This window comes from Tauraco erythrolophus, chromosome 21 (assembly GCF_009769465.1).
Source record: "Tauraco erythrolophus isolate bTauEry1 chromosome 21, bTauEry1.pri, whole genome shotgun sequence".
NCBI lineage: Eukaryota > Metazoa > Chordata > Aves > Musophagiformes > Musophagidae > Tauraco > Tauraco erythrolophus.
The window spans coordinates 5,612,017-5,636,057 of record NC_141485.1 but is presented as its reverse complement, the minus strand read 5'-3'; the positions used below and the strand labels follow the sequence as shown (position 1 = coordinate 5,636,057).

The window sequence follows — 24,041 nt, the reverse complement described above, 5'->3', positions numbered from 1 at the left end:
TAGAAAACAAATTAATTCCTCTTAATCTGAAGAACACCAACAGATATGTCTCATATATCCAAAGATCAAAGATTGGGAACTTGAGAGGAGATACAAGTAACAAAAATAAGTATGGAATGATGAAGTTATTTACATCTCAGACACATTTAATCATGCAAAACAGAACAAAAAAGCTGAAGGGATTGGTACCAATAAAAAAGCAAAAGCAAAAGTGTAAGTCTGTAGTAACCATCGATCTAAGTAATGATAGCAAAAAAACCCTTTTATTTTATATAGTCTCACTGAAAGCAATGGGGTTGCATTTAAAAAACAATCTCTCCATAAAGCAATATTGCTAAATCTGCAAAACCCCAACACAACATATTTTCATTAAGTTATGAACCTATAGAAAACAAAATAATGACTTATTTTTATAAAACAATAGTGGTAAATCCATATAACTCTATATCACATCTTCATTGTACTTGCACCTACAGGACATTTCTTTGAGAGCTAAAAAAAAATTCAACTGTGTTAGGAATTCTACAGGATGGGTTATTATCTAGCTGCATATCTAACACTGTTTAGTCATTTGCACATAACAAGATGGTTCCTTTTACAACTTAAGATTTAGAAAATATTTATTGTAATTTCATTTTATCATAACAGGATTTCTATCTGACGCGGATTTGGTAATGGTTTCACTACTCCAAGATCAATCTAATATTAAATTCTCTTCTTCGGACACTCTGGAAAGGGACCAACAAGACCTCATGAAGACACAGGGGGATTCAGTATCCCCAGTTCAGCAAACTGTGAGTAAGATGGCCCAGTTCTGCTCTCTTTTCTTCAGAAAGAAGAGTTCAGATAGAATATTCAGCAACTGCTGAACTAACTCTCAGCCCACTTACCTGGTAACAAAGTAAAGATTGAAAGCTTTATTTCTGAAGGATAGAAACCTTAGTTACTCTTCTGAGCTAATTTTAAGCTTCATGGTAAATTTCGTATTTGATTGCTTAAAAATCCTATTACTTTAAAAACAAAACAAGCAATCCATCTAGCTACTAATCTAGTAAAAACGCTGCATTTAAAGTAATTCTCATCCTGTTTCTAAAATAAATAAATAAAGCAAACAGACAGAGAGACATCACAACCTTTTTGTCTACTCCCTGCCAGTACAGAACACCTTTGAGCACTTCAGAATTCTTTGAGACTTTTGGAACAAAACAGTCTCTCTCCTGTTGCCTGTATATTCACCATGTTCACCTTTCATAACAAAAGTACAACCAAGAATAGTATTTTTCATCAAACAACATCAAAACAACCAATGTCATACTTTTATTATGAAAATTTCAGGTGGTGAATTGACAGCACTGCCATTCATACAGCCTTATAAAACTAAATATAGGGGTTTTTTTCCAATTCTTATTTAACAAAAGATATCATAAACACATGTATTGGGACTGTAGAGGAGACTGAGGAAGAACTAAGAAGTTACAAACTGAGCACCTTCCCATTCATGTGAGAAGCCAAAAGTGTCATGAGATCAAATTTGCTTTCTGCAGGAATCCATAACAGAATGAAACATTAGCAGCTTTGACACACAGACCCACGTGCCCCTGAAGGAAAAAGCTGTGCCATGTTCCACTTGGCAGAAAGCACTGGCTTTTACGCTAACTTCTCTTTGGGACTTCTTGAAATCTGCTTCTTCCATGAAGGCGTATATTCCTTTACCTGTTCTCTTAAAATACTGTGAGACTAACTTGGATTTAGACGGGGAAGGAGGAAAGGCACCACTTGATAATCTGCTCTGATTTTTTGTGAAATACAGAACGTTGCATTTTCCCCTTCACTGAGCACAATAACCTGCTCTTGACCTAAGCATGTCTTCTCAAAAGTCATCCAAGTTGTTACTCATCCTCGATGTCAGGGAAAATATGCATAATTTCTAAGCTGAATGTGTTCAGCTTCAGGATCCAGACACCAGTTCTGGTTAAGCCTTTCTCCTCTAGATTAAAGAGCACTTTGGTAGCTGTTATTTTCTTTTCACTAAAGTGCAAAAGGGAAGGGAGGAGATGAGAGAGGAAGAAGGGTAGAACGTCTGCCTAGAGCCTGCCTGTCTCACAGAATGAGTGTGGCTATGTTAATGAAAGGAAGTGATGTAACTAGCAACATCTCTGGCAGCTTGTAACACCATCAGAGAATGAGATCAAGCTTATTTGACTAAACTTGTATATGACAAGACTTGCACTTATCATATTCCTGTCATTTGATCTTTCATCACTTGATCATACATCATCTCCCTGAAACTGTCAGACCAACTAGTCAATAGTTACCTAAGACGTCCTGTTTTTCCAAGATAGTTGCACAAATTAAGATTACTTCAGTCTTCTCAATGCTTTTATTAATTTACTTTAGAACAGCTTTGGATACCAAGTAACTAGAAAACCCTTTATATCTTTTAGGATTTCTCTGCATGAAGGTAGCTAGGACCAGGAATTTTATACTTCTCATCAATAATATATTTTCTAATGTACTTTTTTGTAAACAGTGAAAATAATAAAGTATTTGCTCATACTAATCCTAAATATATGACAATAATTCATTGCAGGATAATCCCAGTTATAACTGCCAACCATATGAGTCAGACAGCAGGACAGAAAGGAAGAGTTCAGAGTCTTCTCACAGCCCCAGCCCTGCTTCTCCAGCTCAGGATCAAATTCATGGGAGATATCCTACAAGCCAAGGAATTCACTGTGGCAAGAACAAATTTAAAGCATCCTTCAGTACTGAAAAATTCAGACGGTACAGTTACGAGGAAAGTACTGTAGGAAATTACGAAAGGTTTCTCAAGAGCAGCAGAAACCCCTTTCACCCTTACAAGAGGCAGATCAGCGAAGACGTCTTCCAGGAAGCACATCAAACCCTCCCACCAGAAGGTTCACCCTTCAAAAATGCTAGAAGTATCGATGGTTTTGAGGGTCTACCAGGATCTACAGGTCCTGACGAGTCAGAGTCATTTCCTACACACATTCCAAACATCTCCACAGAGCAACCATGGTGTAACAGCCTCCAATACAGCAACACAGGCCAAGATCACGGTTCACAAGTCATGGTCAGTATTATGCTTTTTTTTTTCTCTCCTGTTGTCAATGGCAGAAAATATACTTTTGGAATTATTTTCTTATTTCTTAATGTGACTACACGGACATTTAGCCTCTTGTCAAGCTGCAGGCTAGAGCTCAGGATATGCAACCATATTTATTTGTCAAAGTTCTCTATTTTATGGCCTTTCCCTACTGAAAAACAGTCCTCAGAAAGGTGCACAAGGAAAAACGATTTTCCACTAGACACGATACATGAATACTAAATATCAAACTTCTTCCTGGCAACAGATTTTCTATCAGTTATTGTCATCAACTAGTATCTTCAAGGGACAAACATTCACAAAACAGTATTTTTCAAGCATGAAGACGTTTATCAGATTTGTTTGTTACAACGCCTCCACTGACCTGCATTTTTCTGGACGCAAATAGAAGAGAAACTCCAAGACATCAGTACTCCTTAAAATTAAATAGAGAAATCTGTTTATGCTATGTGCAGTGTAAAGGTACCTAGGCTAATTCACATATTGGATAGAGGCAGCTACCAATTTAGGGCAGCACAGAGACCCCTGAAAAGCAAAGTAAATTATCCTCCAGTATCTCCATGAGGTATCTCTACTGTGATCCAAAGTGTAAAGCGTATCTTCATTATCTAGTGCAGACGAAACCTCATCTGCCAGGAGAGGGCCCTAACCACTGGTTCTAAATTGCTGTGAGGCGAAGAATTCAAGGGTTACCAAAAGAAAGAGGGGTTAAAGAAAAAATAATCGTAATTGAATTAAGACAATTTACCAGGGAATGGAGGGATGTTGTCCGGGTACATACCAAGGGATTGAAGCCATTCAGGTTAAGCAGGAAATTGACCTAAATCTCTGATTTCCTGGATAAATACTCATCTACGTCAGATGAGTTTAATGCAAAACCTATATGCAGTTGATGAAAAAAAAATTCCCATTTTCTTCCCAAATCCCTGGGCTGCAAGATGTAGTGAATGTAAAGGTAGCACTGCAAGAGCCTTTTACAAGGTATGTGTAACTACTCAGGAAAGGCTGGCTACTTGTTAATGTCTCCACTGGTCCAGCCAGCACGCGACTTCAAAGCTCTTAAATAGCTTACGCACCTCTGGCAAGCTGATATTTCTGAAAAAACTTAACTTTATGGTCACCAACATAACATGGACACTTATTAATACCAAATGTGGCATTTGCTTGGTGCCAGGACATCAAATCACATCTAATATGCCCACTTACACTAATCTGTACTACAAAAGATGGTCATTATGGCCTTGCTTTACAACAGAAGTGTCAGTGCCATGAATTCCTTGAAATAATAAGATGTCTACGACATCGGCTCTCAGAAGAGAATTCCTGGCCAGGGATGTTAAGTGGGGGAAGGAACGTGAAGTCAGTCACCAGACCAGTAGATAAGGATGATGCTTCAGACACATCATTCCCTGCGCTGTTTATTCCAGCTAGCTCCACCTAGCTCTCTGCTTCGCACGGAGTTTGTCTGAACTGCTCTTCTAAAGCAGACCGTGTTACCACACACACTGCACGGTGCACTCAGCATTCTAACTAAAAAACAGCAACATCTAACGTCCAGGAGCCTGAGCACTTAACAGAATCAGGCCCTATATCCAGGACAAGCAGCTGGGCAGACCTACAAGAAATTAAGACTGGATCAACTTCTCTACGTTTATTTCCACAATTGCAGAAATAAATCACATTCTTACTCTATTTCCTATATCTTGATCCAACTCAGCAGTCAGCCTAGTTTGACTCTTCTCTGCCATCTCTTTGCTGTGCCTTATAGACCTCATCCTCTCCCACATGACAAAACTCCATCATCAGCTTGAGGCACTGACAGCAAGATAAAACCAGAGTATGAAAAAGAGACAGAGACACATGTGCACACTCAGGAACGAAAGCTGGAGGATGCAGTTTGTGTTTGTAGGGAAAAAAGATAAGCAGGAACTGACATTTTATGAATTGCTCTTTATATGGAACTTAGACTGGGATTTTCTTTTCCAAGCAGTAATTATGCTTCTTGTACCACTAGTATATAAAACAAATTCTGTGTAACACTTACTGTGACAGAATCAAGTCAAAAAAAGTAGTAAGTATAAGGAAAGACAAATCAGAATAGTAACTAACAGAACTATTCTGTTTTAAATTGAAATGTTTTCTCTAATAACTCTTCCCTTAAATATTTTCCAGCAGGATTCAGACATCAAGCTTAGGACATCTCCACTGGAAGGGCAGCCCGGTTTGTATTGCTATCAGCCTCAAGTGCAGCAGATGTATTGCCCCTCACACCCTTTCCATCAGGTCAGTACAATATGTAAATCAAAATCCCTTGTATTTCTAGTGCCATAATGGTATAGTAGTTATTGCAATTATGTAAAGAGACAGATGAAACAATATGTCCTAAATTTGTGTTTGTGGGACCATGTTTGTATATATACATTTTGGTTATGACAATGAGGTCTTAAAAGAACCGCATCTAAATGCATTTTAAAATGGTCATCCAGAAAAAAAAAATACAAAAAAAACTTGTAAAAAAGGAATTTTGGTACTGCTTACTTATATTTTCATCATTATGCTCAAGAAAATTGGCTTTGAAACCAGATAAATTAACATAACTGTTGGCATTTCAGGATGCCAGGGAATTAGCTGTGCTTTAACTTCAGAACAAAAAATTAAATATATCTGACTGTACACTTAAAATTCAGATCAAACACAGAAAAACATTTTTAAAGCAAAATTTTAACAGCAAGATGATGCTCGCTTTCCTTGTGCTTGACGGCACACACGTCTCTTTTCCAATCATTTGGCCGTTACATCATCCCCAGTGAAAGATTATTCAGCTGGAGCCTAATTGACAATAACGCTGATGATGCATGAGTATGTACAATATTAAGGTTGTTCTTCCATACTGTAACTACATTATTAATACTAAAAATGCACAGGAGTAACTGACACCTCGTTTTTCTTGCGTGTGTTTCGGTGTCATTTGAATACACGTCAGTTCATACTTTCAAAGCCGTACGCACACGGTGCCTGTGTCAAATCGTGCTGATATCCCTTAATCTCACATGTGATCCTAGTACATATTTATGGAGGTTAGCAAGTGTGGTCTACTGAGCTTTGAAAACTTGGTGTAGAGGGAGGGTGTGTATTATTACAGAAAGTAATTTTCATTACTCTGAAATGCATTTAAATATTTTCCTTTAGACATAAAAGGTGGTGCTGCTCAATGCATTGGGATTTTCCTGGTTTATGCTCAGTTATGTGCAACAATACAAAATTTTCAGTAGGAAAGACATCTGAGGAGGAAAAAATATACTTGAAACATCCTATTTAAAACAAACAAAAAACAAAAACAAAAACAAAAAACGCTAAACTTATTTAACATGAAAATTAAGGCAACAAGATTTTTCAGATGTATAGGCAGACATCCGTATACAAAAACTACCAAAACTCTCAACCATGAACTGAATTAAATTAAACTTACAGGAAATTCATATCTATAAAATATTTGAACATAAAAGCTCACACTTGATTTACAACTCCTTTTATCCCAGCGACTGATGACTGATATCGTGGAATTAATTGTACCATCTCATTCAACTTGCTCAAGAAGTATAAAAGAATATGACTAACAGAGTAGTGATTGAAAACTGTGCAAAGAAAACAAAAAATAGGTTACCATATGATACTTCATCAGGATTGTTAATTCATATGGTGTTATTTGTCTGAGTCATTGAAACAATAATCATACCATTCATCATCAGGATTTAGTCCCTCATGAGCAAAAAGAAAGGTTATTTTTGGCATTATTTTCTTCAAATGGAACTTTAAGTAACTTCTGAAAACAGATGCTGAATGACCATAAAGAACAAGAATAGACACATGTTGGAATTTTATTATCATTGATAAAATTAAACCATCCATCACTGATGACTTCTTAGGAATTTCATTTGTTAGAGTTTTGTAAAACATTACTAAGGAAGAATGAAAGTATTCCATATCTCAGTAGTGGATTTTCATATTTTAAAGTGTGTATTTCTTATCCTTGTAAATCCTCCCCACCTGTCCACTGAAACTTAAAGGAAGATGATCACTACTGCAGTATACAATCCCTCAGACGTAGAGAGGAATCACATAGGGACTAACCCATCAACCACTTGGAGAGCTTCAGGAACTTTTATGGCCTTTCTGGAATTCTAGTGTCTGGGACCGTTTAAACGATGAAAAGGACAGTGTGGCAGGGCAGTTCAACAAGCACCTTCAAGTACCAACCCTTGCATGAAGTAAACCTCTAGAATCAGGTTCTTGCTACTGTCGTCTTTCTCTTCCTGCTCCCAGCTGTGGCCAGCCCCTGACCACTAACTGGACTTTGTATTTAAATCAGCTTAGGAACACAGGGGCACAGAGATTCTTCTCCAACCAGGGGTTGCACAAGGACAGACCAATTCACTTAGCGCAGTCAGGTACTACTGAAGTTCAAATAGTTTCAGTATCAAGGGCTTTTTGTCTCCGTTATCCTCAGAGGGCAGCCTTGTAAAGCTGGAGTGTACAGATGCTAAGGGGAAGGCACAGAAAACAGAAGCAGTTCTCCTACATTGAGTCAGGAAATATGGCTAGAGAATAATCTCACTCCTGGCTTTTTCCTTTTTTTTTTTTTTTTTTTTAACCTATCACTCTGGCATTCCACTAGCCAGAATTAACTGAACCTTTTTTTTTTTTTTCCCCCTATAATGTGGCAAAAAGGTATATCTTTTAAGTTCTTATCAATACCATCATAATTAACTTGTTTTTTCTTGTTAGCCTAAAACAAAACGGAAGTGATAAAACTTAACAATAAAATAAAAATAGGATAATAAGAAAGGTGATATTACACTAGCATCCTAACTTAGAAGTTGATTGATCTTATTATTGTTATTTTAGAAGAAAAGGGTCCCAGATGAAGGATTAACTTGCCATAAATGCTCTGCTGCCAACTGGAACCCACTGGGACTGCAGTACAGACATTGTAGATGTGTCACAGCACCATATATCTCACACACAGTAAAAGTGTCAACTTTATGCTTTAGCAGAACCTCCAGTTAGCTTGTTGATTCATTTGAATATTTTTTAATTTCTTTATTCATTCTGAAGCCAGCACCCTTCCCTGTCACTGCTGATTTGATACCGGTACTATTACTATACATTGACAGTAACCACATTCAGAAAACCTACAAAATTAAAGCTGAAATACACCTCCTGGGAATTGCTAGGCAAGATACAACAAGCAGTAAGAGGAAAGTATTCCATCCACCTGCAGGCTGGCACTGTGACAGGTCTTTTACATGCAGCAGGTTTCTGTCAGACTTTTCAATATTTGTGCTTCTTTATGTTACAATAGTAAAAGTATGGCATCGTGTTCTGCTACTCAGAGGAAAAAAACAATAGGTATAAGCAGCCAAAGTCATGACAGGCAGAATTGCTGTCCGTGTGCCACAATCAGATACTGGGAAATGAAAGAACATGTGATACAAGACTGAGAAGAAGTCGAATAACATCTTTTGCATGAAGCAGCTCCAGCATTAACACTTCACATTTCAAATTTGAATGAAGAAGTACGATTTAAATCACTAGGAAGTTACAACTCAAGAGAACGGGCCCTTTAGCCTGAAGTGAAGGATGTTCAAACTACACCTCACTTTTCATTAGAGGGATGAAAGAGATCAACTCCTCCATTAATTTTGTCCAAATGATAAAATAGCCTCACCTTCCCCTTTGCTGGACATGACACGAATGATGACTCACAAGAAAAATTACTTCTTATTGACCTGAAAAGAAATAGCAGACACTTACAGAAGTCACCTACACACCCACCATAAAACACGGACACCTTTCATGCCAGTTGTGCGACTGTAAAACCAGCTCAAGCCTGTCATACCAGCCCATTCCCCAGCCTCTGTTCCCTCAAAAAGGAATAATGAAACCAATAAAACAGAAATAATCCTTAAAACGCTCAGTTCTTGCCTTTGGTGATGACATCACGACCAGTTCCATCTGAGTATCCCTTCCTTTCAAAGAGCCACTGAAACCAATAAAATCAAAATTATTGTATGAATTGCCCAGTTTTCTACTCTGGTGGAAAACCTGCACGCAACGCAACAGAGCGGGGAGCGCAGAACTGCACATGGAAATTAGTTCACGGCTGCTCTGGAGACTGCAGTTCTGCCTAGTATTTAGTTTAACAAGGCAGGACATGATTAATTATGTACATCTCATTGCTTTCACCCTGCTTGCTGTAGTAAACAAATCCGTGTATTCAGTATGTTTTTCCACATTCCATTTCAGGCAGTTTAATATTAGAAGGATGAAAGCAAACAGGCGAAAACTCAAGCAGTAACAACAAAATTACTGAGAAACTGAAATAAATTATTCAGAATCCAGAATCAAAAAAACTAAACTATGAACGTTTTGCAAGCACATGATAACTTCTCACAGGTATTTTAAGGGGACAAAGACCAAGAGCAACAGAAGCTATTGGCCCCAGAACAGGAATGACAGGAAGAAACTAAGGAGACGTATAAACTAACTACCAAGAAAATTTCCCAAGAAGTCTGGAAAGCTACCTAATAGTCTTTCAGAGGAACCATAAAAACCTTATGACACAGGACTTCTAGAGGTAGTAGAACACTAGAGCAGGGCTCAGCAACCTTTAAGTACTAGGAAAGGCATGCAGGTAGATTTTTTAATAGCATGTTACATGACTCCTAATTTCGGCCATGCCCTAGCCCTGGCATCTGGAAAGATTCATCTGTAAGAGGCAGAAATTCCTCTCGCTCTGAGTTCAGTGGGAGCCTTTGCCTCATGGAAAGTCAACCGATAGCATCCTACCTTGGCAGGGAGGTGATTCTTTGCTGTTGAAAGGTGCTTCCCAGCAGGTTTAAACTGTAATTTTTTTGGGGGGAAAAAAAAAAATCATAAAAAGGTGACCAACTGCTGTCTTCTAAACTTGAAAGCAAACTTGCAGAAACTCTGATGCAATTGAGGCTGCCTATATGTATTATCTCCTCTCTTTACCTATTTTTTTTGCATTGGCATATTTCTGTCATGGTTGGCCATTTCTTTAGTATGTCTTGAGAGCTGGACAGGCTCAGAGATCTCTTGAAGAGATAACTCAGCATTTCAGTCTCAGGTAGCATTCTGTTGCTTGTCCCTAGGGTTGGGGTGAGGGTAGCATAAATGCTAGCTGATTTTACATGTCTCAGCTATCCTTTTTAGGTTTTGGTATGGAAAATGGTGAAGAAGAAGGTGCTTGAGATACTGGGTAACAACACAAACTCCTGGCCTCTTGGAGACGCCTGTTTGTCATTGACTATGGGGGAACCATTACAAGTCAGGCAATATAAAAATCCACCTAAGCTGCTGCAGGCTGGGAAGGAAGAAATATTTCCTATGCCACTCTCCTGACCCATGCAACACCATCACTAACTTATTCCATAGTACGTTCACTTCAGTATGCATTCTGATATCATCGGTCCACTAAAGCTTTTGTTGTTGTTGGTTGTTTTTTTACTGCCTTACCTGATAACAGTGAATGGAATGGACGCTTTGGTTTGCTATTCTCTTGGGAGTACATTTTCTACACTTTGAATTTTTGCCTTGTTGTATCCCTTTTCACCTAAAAAACAAACAAACAAAAAAAGCACACAAAACCAAAGCAGGCTCCATCAAATCTTTCCTGTTCCTTCCTATATTTTAAGTGGCTTTACTTAATAGGCTTATTTTCCTATGGTGCACGCTGTTTGAAGTACTTCATTCTGAGTGGGTTTTTTATTTATATAAATAAAATTACATCGTTAGTTTACTTGTCTGCATAACGTAATGTTCAGGGGAGGCTGAGCAGGCTAAGATACTTCAACTGCAAAAGATGGCTGAAGGGAAGTATGCTTTAGGTCTATGAAATTATGAATTTTCTGGAGACAATAGGGTACAGTTACTCCCATCTTTCACAAGAACTCAGTAGCACAGCAGGCAATAATAAAAAAAAAAGTGCTTTTCTTACGTACTCCATTTGGAACACACTGCAACAAGATCTGGTAACAGCCAGCGTATCAGCGAGTTCTTCCTCATACATGCCCTGTTTCTTCTCCTTCTTAAGCATTAACTAGTGGTATTAATGTTTTCCAATGCCATGCTAGAAAGCCAGACCTGAAGTCTGACTTGGCGTAACAGCTATTAAATGTAGGCAGAGGACAATATCCTCAGAACTAAATAGTTTAATACTGTTGTTAAGAAAGAAATATTTTTGAGAGCTTGTTGCTAAGCCAAGTAACATCTCTTTTATTGTATCATCAGTATCCCTCAGGAGGCAGCTATCCTGTGACTTATATTGCTTCTTCACACTACCCTTACCAAAGAATTGCTCCTCAAAGCAGTCAAGAATCCCAGCAGCCTCTATTTCCCAAACCCATCTACTCCTACAGGTAATAAAATATTTTTTCAAGTCCTAATGTTACAGGAAATACTCTGTTTACCCATGACCTATTTCCAGCATAATTTGCAGTAACATGCTTACTCTTACATGCTTGTTCCCCGTGTGCTCTGTCCTGTTTGTATGAATCACAAGATGTTCCAGACTCTGGGGCCAAGGCAGAGGGAAATGAAATGTCGTAAAGCATGTGAACAGTCTTGATCACCCCCACAAAAGCTAGATGTTTCTCTAATACAAAATCTTAGGTGTTGCAAAATTCATTAGCACAAGATTAATCACACTTACTTACCTTTTGCAGGATCTGTATGAAAACAATTTTTTTTTTCTTCAGTTACTAGGGCAAGGAAATGCCTAGAAAACACATCAGATATGCCAGTCACCACTCAGGTTTAGCCCCAAATAGCAGCCTAACAAAGTAGATCAGACAATTAAATTTTAATTATGCCTTCTGTCACTCTCAGTTTGGTATTCTCTGTGGCCTTTACCGGTTTAAGCATTCAAACACAACCTTAAACAAATACACACTAGGAGGATTTGAAGGCTGTGGTCTTGATTCCACTTTCTATTACTTTATTTCAAACCCAGGTTGGACTTTCTGCATGCATTTTGAGAATTACCTCTAGAAGTTAAGTAGTGTAAAGAAATTGCTTATAAACAACTGAGTGAAAACTTGAAGCATCATCAGTATTCATGCTCTGACAGTGAAAGCCAGAGTAATTACTGTGAAAAATAGTCTTTCTTTCTGTTTCTGAGGAGTCAAGCAGAACAGGCTAAAATACTTTTCTTTCTTTCCCTAAAGCATCCTGATCTTCATGGCACTCAAAAACAGCAAGACAGGGAGTTTGCCCGTCAGTGAGATTTACAATTTCATGACGGAACACTTTCCTTACTTTAAGGTGAGTTCCACAGGGAGTGGGCGAAATCTCTCTCTAAGCTTACCTGGCAGCAGAGGGAATAAGGGAGGGGATTCAGCTTATGAAAAGCCATATTTTCTTAGCAGATTAATACCAAACCACTACGTGCTATGTACCTTCATGATCATAAACTACCCAGCATTTTAGGCCTCAGCAGAAACGTGAGTGTGATGTGTGGTAACGTTGAACACAAAAAGATATTAAGAACTGTTTCAACTTTGAGTTTTTGCAGATACCAGTGGCCATTCCTCATTAACAACTCATAAAAAGGATAAATAATTTTAAAAACACATCCATTCCTTCCTCTCAGATCTCAAATACAGGCAGAACTGGTCTTGTGGCTTCCTCTGCCATCAATAGCACCTCCAGACTCACGTGGAAGCAGAGGTTCAAGGTTATCTTGCCCTGTTCTGGAGCTGGGATATCCATCTTAGGCAACTTCATCACTTGCATGTGCTGTACAAAGACAAATATAATATGTGATAAATGGTACTAAGCTCATAATTACACAGTAATGTTGGTAAAGGTAAGGGTGTATGGTATGCAGGAGATACTATTGAAATTTAAATCCGTGCTATAAGAGAATGGTTTCTTGCACTTGGGATGCAAGTGGAAAGAGATTAGTCAGCACATGATCCAAGAACAGAAGGATTACAGTTAAGATTTTAAGAAGAGATATAATAGAATCGTTGACTGCTGCTCAACACAGAGCTTCATTATTGCTGACTCTTCAAAAACATCTCACTAAAAATCCAGATCAGGTGACCTGCAACTGTTAGCAAGGCCTAAAAGTGAAAATAAAGCAAAATTAGTCTGTCCTGTTTTCTATTGCAAATAAACATGCAGCAATTAAACCAAATTTAAAGCAGCTACAGAAAGGCAATTCAAACATTTCTATAGAGAAAAGAACACTAAGAATAACTAAAAATAAATGTTCTGATACAATTTTGCAATGGCTTTGGACACTAAGGATAAATAATGCCTGCCAAAAAAAAAATGGAACATGTCAGTAATCAGAGAAAAAAAGAATACATGAAGGAAGAACTGTTAGGTTCCATTACACTTCTGAATTCCCAAGTTTTCTCCCAAAAGAATCACTAGCCACTTTACTGTTTGTTACAAGCAAGAGAAAGGAGACAAAAATAAAGAAACCTACCATCATAATTCAAGAACTATCCCATCACAACATGACGGGTCATAATCCCCTGAAACAAATCCGAAGCACTCTAACCTTGTTAATCACAGGGTTGCAACTGGTTTTTAGACTAAACACACATGAAATTAAGTAATGACAGTAATCTAAATAGGGAAAGGAAGAAGGGTAGAATGGCACACGGCAAGAACATCGTAGCTGTAATTTTTTTTTGTTTTCAAAACAAGAATAAATTTCAAGATTTGTATTTTGTCTCTAAGAGAATATTAACTCTATTGTCCATGCATTTCCCAATAGTTGCAAGAAATATAAATAATCCAAAAGAAAGTAGTTTGAGGATTGTGAAAAAGATCCTGGGCCGCATCATCTTGAAACTGATATTTTGCAGAACTACTCTTAGCATAATGCACAAATCATGTGATCTGCAGCAAAGTAACACATTCTTATCTGACTACTGTTTTCTAGAAAAATAGCTTGAGTTTCAAGCAGAGAGGTGGGAATGTTAAAAATGAGTTTTACAGGGACATCCACATTTATTCATCAGAACAAACTAATTCTCCTTTGTCTTACAACACAATCGATTATAAAATTAATCAGCAGCTTGCAAAACAAATTATGCTGCTGCCAACACGCACATAATTCCTCAGACACAAGACTGTGGCTCTGCCAGGTGTCACCTTCCTGGTCCTGAAGTTACTCTGACACAGCAGAACCATCAGGGAGATATACATCCTTTCATCAACTCTGTATTGTGTGTAAACATTGTGTATTGTCTACGTTGTGATATTTTGTGTGTAAATGTGTACAGATAGGTGTGTGTTCATATGTCTGTGTGTAAACATACAGATGTGTGCATACATATGCTCATCTGTACAGCAGGTTTACTTCTCCCACAGCTTTAAATAACTAATTTATACCTACCCTGAACTTTTCCCTTCTTACTTATCAAAACTGGCCTGCTCCACAGAGAGCAAATTTTGGTGGTGGGTTTTGTTTGGGGTTTGGTTTGTTGTTTTTTTTTTTTTAGATCCTCATGTCTTCTTCTTAATTCATTTAAAAAGTGATGAGAATGAGGTAATTGCTGCCATATGCATTAAAGGAAAAGAATGGTGCAAGGGTACTACTGGAACATTCGTTACTTTGTGACAGCTTTATTTTTGCATTTTACTTACAAATACAGTCAAATGATTGAATAGTTCCATCCCAAACATCCTTAAAATAAGCAGGGGAGAATTAGCAAGCAAATATTATGCTTAAAGGCACTAAGCCTTCTCTACCTCTGATCTTTACAGAAGCCCACAGAATTATCAATATATGGCAAAGGCTAATATCCTCTATCCTCCCTTTTTGGGGGATTCTTCAGCAAGATAAAGTACTATAAAAATCAGCGTGGAGCAATTTGTTGTTGCTACCAGAACTCACTCAATAGCAGGACGCAAGAGGGGGAGGGGAAGCAATTTAAGTCAGAGAGAAACAGAGTACAAATGTACACAGAACCTTGCTGGGAGACATTAGATGATACAAGCCTAGTCAAATTAACTTGTATTCGCTGCCACAGCAAATTTAGTTTCTATGATGCAACAATCTCATTTCTAGTTGAAACAGAGCAATCCAACTCCTACGTCCTAAAAAAAAACATCTACGCAGCTAAAGTTGAATTACTCTTTGATGTACCTCTCCCTTCTCTTGAGACCAAGATTTAAAGAGAAAGGGTTTTGCAAGATCACTGAACTCTTTAAACTTCAAGAGGCGGTCAGGATCAATGGGTCTGTACAATAACATTTTTTGCTTGTCATCCTTTTTTTTCTTTGTAGTGATTAGTGAGTCTAACAGAAAGCTTTAATCTTATTAATTGGAGTTACTGCCAGTGGTCCAAGAGGTTAGAAAAGTCTGTGGTCTGATGGAACTTAGAGCAGCACGTATTCTCTCGCAGGGTCAAATTCCACACAGCTTCATCCACGCCATGCTGAAAGCAGCCATGGCAGAAACAAGCCATAGCAGGGAGATTCCAACTGCAGAACAACTTCAGCAGCCAACGCTCCGTTCATTAACAGACAATCAGATGCTAACTTAAAAAACTGGTAACAGAGTTGTAACACGAACGCGCCGCCGGAGCGTTCCTTCGGGGCCTTGCCAGGTAAATGACTCTTTCGCTGCTCAGCAATACCAACTTTAACGCAAGAACCTGTTCGACTCTTGGCAGTAGTCTCCAGAATAAATCCGTGTACTTTTTGCTCTTACCTTTCTAAAACTATCTCATAGTTTACACCCCCACACGTTCTGAAAACCTCTGAGAAGCCCATGCCACTCCCATCTTCTCTGGTGCTTTGCAGAAACACTAATTATCCCGTCTACATGCAGACGGAGGCATTTGTAGCCTCATGTGCAGGGAGAGAAACATGAATATTCTTTCAGGTCAGCTCATCCAGTAGCTCAGTACACATCTTACCTCGGAGGGAAAGTTTTATTTACTTTTGGAACTACCAGAAAGCAACTTGAATATGATCTGCCAGAGAGAAAAAACTGACTCGTCATCTTTAGTACTACCCTATGGCAGAAAGAGTTTTAAAGAGTTTTTTGTTGTTTGGTTGGGGTGGGGGTTTTTTTGTTTGTTTGTTTTTTGTTGGTTTTTTTTTTTTTAGTAGACATGCACATTGTTTCATCTATGGGCCTGGCTAACAGAATAGTGAAATGCTGACATCAGGTGGGCCAAAAAGGTAGAAACTGTGCTGCTACGAAGGGAAAATCCTTTCTCTTTTTAGTAATAACATGTATTTAACTTCCACAACTAATTTATTTTTTTAATTAAGAAAGCAAGTATTAAATTTGACCCTCAAATTCTTCAGTAAGGTTTTTAACACCTTAACCCACAAGATAGCTCTTCGCAACAAGCTAGGGAAGAACAGATTTTACATTCCTGATAAAAGTAGAATTTCTGTCACAGTACATTCAAAAATTCATGGTGTATCATGTGAAAGCAAAAATGGACACATGTCAGTTTATAAAAGATGATTGTCTACATTTAGCCTGTATTGGGGGCTAAACATTAGCTAGCTGTTCTATTACCCATGACCCCTCCCCACTGGAGGAAGGAAATCAGGAAAAGGAAGGAACACTTGTGGGTTGAGATGAGAAGTATTTCATAATTGGAATAAAATACAATAGATTGGGTAATAATAACAATAATAATAATAATAACAATAACAATAATAATAAATACAGACAAGTGATGTACCTTGCAATTGTTTAACATCCCTTGACCAACATCCAGCCTGTTCCCGGCTAGTGATCCCAGAACAGGAAAATCCCAAAACTGCAGTCCCAGAAGAGAGAGAATAGGCTTTGGGAGCAGAGTGATGGACAGGACCCTCCAGAGCCAGTGACCATCGAGGAAGAGAGACTGTCCCCAGCAAACTTTCCAATTTATAGCAAGCATGACATTACATGGTATGGAATACCCATTTGCCAATTTAGGTGTCAATCACCCTGGCCACATTCTCCTCAGGGTCTTGGACATCTGGGTCAGTAGCAAATAAAAATTGCAAAGTCTTGATCACTACGGAGGATACCTGCATACCACGACTGGCTACAAATCAAAACGAAGTGTCTTACCAACTTCTCACCAAATCCGGTGCTGCAGCCTTCTTAATAACACAGCTTACTTTAGAAATGTAGCTTTTCTGAACAGAAAACTGATTCTATGATTCTATCCCAGGAAACCAGGACAAAGATCTTAGAGGAAATCTGTTACACTAGGCAACAATTAGAGAAACTATCAATGAGAGAAGGATGTCTATTAATAAAGCATAAGAATGGAAAGGAAACAATGCACATTAAAGGAAAATTTTAATTTTTAACCACTTTAAAAAGACTATGGAAAATCACATTTATTTCTTGTGCTCTCTCTTCAATAATTCTCTGTGGTTGATACAAACAATTATTATGAAAAATATCTTGCATCCATTAATATGAATTAATAGTGGCACAGAGACAACTTCACCCACCTTTCAGAGAGTAGTTCAATTTCTTTAATTCTTATGACACACAGATAATGATTTTTTGGAAACAAGAACACAAAAAGCATCCAAAATTGGTTTAAATCAAAAAACCTTCCACACACCACACGAAAAAAGGCCTCACATACACTAGTACTGAAGATCACTCCGTGTAATTCAACAAGCTCTAAAGTTTCTCTCACTTAAGATTCTTCTCTCATCTCTGCAATTGCAGACCTTTGGAAAGAATATCATTTGACTGACACAGGTAAAGCTACATTTTTTTTTTTTTTAACTGGTTTTATAGGGACGAGAAGTCCAGCTGAACTAGGAGTTGCATCTATTACAACGAAGTTGGGTTTCTCAGGTTTATTCCTACCATTATGTTGCAAATCATTTTTCCTGCTCTTTTTTTTTTATTTATTTAAGACTATTGTGCAATGGCAACGAGCTAAGACAGTTCTACTCAGATATGCAGCAGCTAGCATTGTACAGTATCTACCAAGAGAAAAGCAAGGAAGTGACGCATCAGGAATTTACTATAGGAATCTTCTGACACAAAAAAAACATGCTAATTCACAAAGCTTTAATGTGATGGGCAGTATCTTCTGGCTGCAGGACTAAGTAAGCACAAATGGGTGAAATCAAATAAACATCAGAAAAACTTAGATGCAATAAAAGGATACAGGGCCATTTCTTCAAGATTGCTATTTCAGACTAACAAGCAAACAGGCGTTTCCCATCAGAATCTGAGCAAGACTGTTTTGCTGGATATTTCCCTCTTCATCCCTTACAGTAACATCCGTTTTCAAAGTTCTTTTACAAGCAATCAAGGAAAAAAAAAAAAAAAGAGATTGTAAAAATTCAATTATATAAACAGAGGGTTTGCACTAGGTTTTCTTTTCTTTCCATTCTTACGGTTGGATGCAAAACTGTCCTCAGGGAAAGGACGGAATTTTGTTTCCCTCAGTGATCAGAAACAGCATAAATAAATATAGGAATCATTTTAATGAAGCTTATATGTATTGCTCAGTAAAAAGATCCTTCCAGCTTCTACTACTGAGTCAAAAATAAATGCGAAGCAGAAAGATGCCTGTATCTCATCTGTAGGGCTTGTGATTAAATCATTTGGTTACATAATTGGCCAGCACACAAAGTTACACCTACAGTAGCAAGCTGAAATTCTTTTGAAGTCTGCCTGGACACTTAATTTGAGTCCAAGTAGCACCTAGTCCTTCAATTAAGCGTTTGAAATTTTTCTAGGTGTTCCAAAATAGATTAAGATGACAGATTGCCTGTTAGTTCACAGCTCCAGAATATAATTCCTTATACACTAAATCCTTGTGATTTGCAAAACCACTCTAAAAAATCCAGCAGCCGCTCTGACAAGGCCAAGCTTCTTGCTTAAGAGATCAGTTACTATTTTATCTGATTCCTCTCTTCCCGCTCAACATGACTGCAACATTTTTGTGGCTTCCTTCTAGTACAAGTTTTGTATTGTAGAAAGTGTAATCTAAACAGCATGTCTTATAATCTCATCAGTCAAAACCGAGAAATATATTTGGATTTTTTTTTCCTTGAAGTTCTATTCTTAGATTGGATTTCTTTTTCCAGACAGCTCCAGATGGCTGGAAGAATTCCGTACGCCACAACTTATCTTTGAACAAATGCTTTGAGAAAGTTGAAAACAAGTCAGGCAATTCTTCTCGGAAAGGCTGCTTGTGGGCTCTGAATCCAGCCAAAATTGATAAGATGCAGGAAGAGCTTCAGAAATGGAAGAGGAAAGACCCAGTTGCTGTAAGGAAGAGTATGGCAAAGCCAGGTCAGTAATATATTAGTGTATTAGTTATCAAACAGTGGTCCCCATAACTTTTCTTTGCAACAGGCACCAAGCTGTATAAAAGAATTTATACACAATTTAGGAAAGCATTTAAGAATTTTTCCTGGTTATAAAGCAACTGGCAAAATAGTAAAATAATTTTTTTAAAAAGCAGAACTAAATGAGACCTGTTTTTGGAGGAGTGCTTCCAAATAGGCACAAAGAAGCCTCACCAAGAAAACATTCTTCCTTGGTATCTGAAGTGTAAGATAAAAACAACACTAGATAAGTACTACAGAACAAAATTTGAAATGAACTTATATGTATCCAGCCTTTAAACACAAAAATTCAAATTATGACATACTCACTTGGTAATGATAATTTAGAAAAATATCTCAGGCTTTTGGAGTTCATACATTGGCTAGCACTTTTTTTTTTGCCATCCCACTCATCCACTTCCTGAGGAACACTAAAATTCTAGCTGCGAGCTATGAAGACTAAGGCTCTGTTAGGAATACGTAGTCATGGACTTTTTTTCTTATTTTGTAGAAGAACTTGACACACTGATTGGTGACAAAAGTGAAAAGCTGAGATCGTCAATCATGTCCTGCAGTCCGACCGGTGTTGCAAGTGCATCCCTTTCCAGACAGATGGCAGTCCAACCCCACTCCTTGTGCGAGCCCTCTCTTTCCTCCGGGATACCACAGCCATTACGTAGTATCCACGCAGCAGGAGCTCTACATGTCAAGAACCCAGTACCAAATTTGCTCGGGGGGCAGCAAACTGGGTGCTATACCTCACCACAGGCTTTTCCTCAAATCTCAAGTACGTTAATGCAACAGTCACCCGACCCTCAGACCCTGTTTCCTTCTGGGGAGGCTCAAAGTGAACTCAGAACTCAGCCCAGCATCACTCAGGATTCGCCGCTGCCGGCTCAGACCCCCCCCATGTGCGGAGTGAAGATGCTGACAGAGCATTCCACGGCCCGGACAATGCAGGACACGCTCATGCAGGAAGGAGATCTCAGCAATGATATCGATGCTCTTAATCCATCCCTGACTGATTTTGATCTCCAAGGTAGGTATCTAAGGGCATTTCTGTTTTGTAGAGTCAGGCTTATTGCCTCACATCCCAACCCTGCATATATACTACTTTTTTTAAAAAAAAAATCATAGAATGGTTTGGGTTGGAAGGGACCTCAAAGATCACCTAGTTCCAACCCCCCTGCCATGGGCAGGGACACCCTCCACTACACCAGGTTGCCCAAAGCCTCATCCAACCTGGCCTTGAACACTTCCAGGGATGGGGCAGCCACAGCTTCTCTGGGCACCCTGTTCCAGTGCCTCACCACCCTCAGAGGGAAGAATTCCTTCCTCAGATCTAACCTAAATCTACCCTTTTCCTTCCATTTTCAAAGGTATCCTGCAGTAACGTAAACAATTGCTAGCAGAATGAAGATAGGATTTTTGTCCTTTCTGAACTACTTGGCCTTGCCACTGCTATAAAGACCAGCTTGCTCGGTTACATTACTTTGAACAACACGGAATTTTGCATCATATCTTTAAAAGTTTCACAAGAAAACTACTGATTTACCTTAAAAAACCCTGCTTACTTTTGGCTACGACTGCTGATATTCAATACCGCAATACAGTATTTAGAACGTATTTTTTAATTTCAGACATATTTTCTACTGAAAACTACTCAAGCACAACTATTTGGTGCATATCAAGAAATTGTTGCACGAGGAGCATAAAGAGAAATAATTTGGATTGAATTAATATGTTAACATTTTTCTTTATCAATACTTATTCAAACACCTTCCACATCTTTTCTCAAAAGAATGCTGTTTACTCCTTCACAAGTTTCACAGGCAATCATATGATCTATGCCCTGAACAATTACATTTTCTGAGGTGTGTTCTTAAAGTTCTTGATATTAAATCGTTGAATCATCTTGAATGGACAGGATTTTGAACTCTAAAACATAGCTTTCTGTGCAAATATAAGAAAAAAACCCACCAAGTTTATGTGTGTGAGTATACATATATATTTTGCGTATGTAGACATATAAAATAAAACTTGTGGGTTCCAAATGATAAAGCTCTGGCTGCACCAAATAACATGCAAGAATTGCCTTCCTGTACAGACAAAAAGTGGAACACAAAGAAACTTAAAAGACAGAGCAAAAAGCCACAGTCTTAATAATCTACATGACTCAGCAAATGCAACTGCCATTGCACCGTCACAAATATTCCGCAGTCCTGCCCTGCCCAGATTCCTTCGCTGAGGTTAACAACACAGTCTTTTGAATCCTCAGCTTCTTCCTCTTCCAGGCAGCCGGATGTCCCATTCCATTCATTTGTCTGAACCTCTTTCCATTCTATTCACTTAATCCAGAGCACACTCATTTGTACCATGAATACTGTGTGCTTCACCAACATGGTGCATTTCCAACTTCCCTCTGTCCTCGCCCTTTTTCTTAAATTATTTAACCTCATCTAAGCTTTTTGCTTTCTTTCTTTATAAAATTATCACATCTCAAATTAGAGGTCCTAGACGTTAAGACAAGGCCTGCACACTTGGAGCAAAATCATTATACAAACACACAAATGTAAAAAAAATCAAAAATACAAAAAAAAAATCAAACTTCTTCTGCAAAAGGACTAAGTATCACCTCATTTGACAGTCTGCAGATGGCGGGTATATAGCTTTGGAGCAACAGCCTCCCTGCCACTGCCCCCCCAAAGAACTCTTCAATGATGAATATGAAAAATCCAGTCCCCTCCTGCAGTAGCTTATTTAGTGCTTTCACTGTGATATGCACGTTCAACAGAAAGATGAGAAACTCTTTGGTACGCGTCAGGAAAAAGTAACTTTTCAGATCTTTTGATTTGTCAGGTCAATAACATGTCCAGTAATTTAGTTTGCCATTCAGATAACGCTACACCATAAGAATATGAGAAGTCCAGTATTTTTGCAGGTTTGTCCCATAAGGTGCCATTAGCTCTTCCGTATCTTGTAAAGATAACAGAGGCAATTTCCCCTTTCAAAACTAGTTTTTTTTTTCTCTAAATAGAATTTATCCTTCATAAGGGTACATTTACAACAGAATCTTGCCAATTATCTAGTGAAATAATTTTCTTAAATTAATGCTGCTTTCTCTCAGATTTAAATTTGTGATGGAGACAGACAATAATAACTATCTAAACAAGCTTTCTCCTTTCCCAGTCATGAGTGATTAAGAGTACATACACATACAGCATACACAACTGTATAATTACCAATTTCTCCCATAAAGCAATGTTTCAAAAAACATGTGTAAAGAAAGTTGAATCAATCTACTTTGGTTTGTTACAGGAAATCTTTGGGAGGAGCTGAAAGATGACAGCCTAGCTGTGGATCCTCTAGTTCTTATTTCGTCATCCCCAACGTCTTCCCAGTGTTTCCCTTCTCACTGCCAGATGGAGAACAGCAGCAGCAACGTCGTCAACATCCAAAACGGAACTCCGCACAGCAACCTACCCGACCTACAGCTCACTACTCTTTACTCTGCCTTTATGGAATTGGACACAGTGTCTCCTGCCTACCTAAGTAATTCTGGATCCAAACCTATAGCACTAATGTGAACCACGCACCAACCTGATTGTTACTGTTATTTTGTCCAAGTACAGTCCTAACCATCACACACACGTACCTATCTGCTTTGTGTCAGCTGAAACTGTGTCCATCGGAATAAGAATAATCTTTTTCCAGAACTCGCCTGCAGGATATGTAGCTTTACTATGATAATTTTCTACAGACAGATTCTAAAAAAAAAATTTAAAACTATTTAAAGATAATATTGTAAATGGCTGAACTGGTCAACACCATTTTACGAAGCCACTCATCTTCTGCATCTTCCAGAAACAAATGACTATGAGAAGAAAACAAATTACTGACTTTTTTCCCTTTTTTCCCCCCTTTTTTTTAAAAAAAAAAAAAATGAAAGCTGCTTGCAAATGAACATAGAAGTCAAAGCAAACAATCTAACTTATTTCCTGGAGCCAATGATGTCAACAACATCTGCCACAGACCACTAAAAGTAAAAATAAATATCTGCATATTAAAACATTTTAGTCTCTTTGAAAGAAGTTCTGGGTTTTCAGAAACAAGAACATAACCTGAAAGTTCTGCAAGTATTAGAAGATAAAGGACTAGCTGCTGACAGACTAAACCGAAGCAACAAATACACTTAAGTGAAAAAAATCTAAGTTTTACTGTGTTTAAAAGGAAATTTAAAACTCCGCTTTTTTAATAAAAAAGAACAAAACAATTTAGTAGAATTTTTACTTGGCTGGAAATTATTCACATTCATTCCTCTATTTTTATTCACATAAGCTGAATAGCAAGATGAATTATTCAATCACTAAATCAAGATTTTGAAAAATGCTCATTAAAAAAAAAGAGAACAATGATTGTTGCAGTTAGCCAAATCCAGAGAGAATCTCTATTTTAATATCCAGCTGGCATCTGATACATCCAACAGGGTCTATCATGATGCTGACTAGCCCTTGCATTAGGACAGCGTATGGCTCCTAACATGAAC

General features: G+C 38.1%; 1 protein-coding gene across 1 annotated transcript; it reads left to right on the top strand.

Moving 5' to 3' along the window:
* Nucleotides 1–674: 674 nt before the first annotated feature.
* Nucleotides 675–23,082, top strand: FOXN1 (forkhead box N1). The gene is made up of 8 exons (XM_086624757.1): nt 675–794; nt 2,591–3,094; nt 5,300–5,410; nt 11,441–11,568; nt 12,376–12,472; nt 19,253–19,460; nt 20,007–20,534; nt 22,814–23,082. The coding sequence occupies exons 1-8, from the start codon at nt 675–677 to the stop codon at nt 23,080–23,082; spliced, it is 1,965 nt and encodes a 654-aa protein (XP_086480883.1).
* Nucleotides 23,083–24,041: the final 959 nt, after the last annotated feature.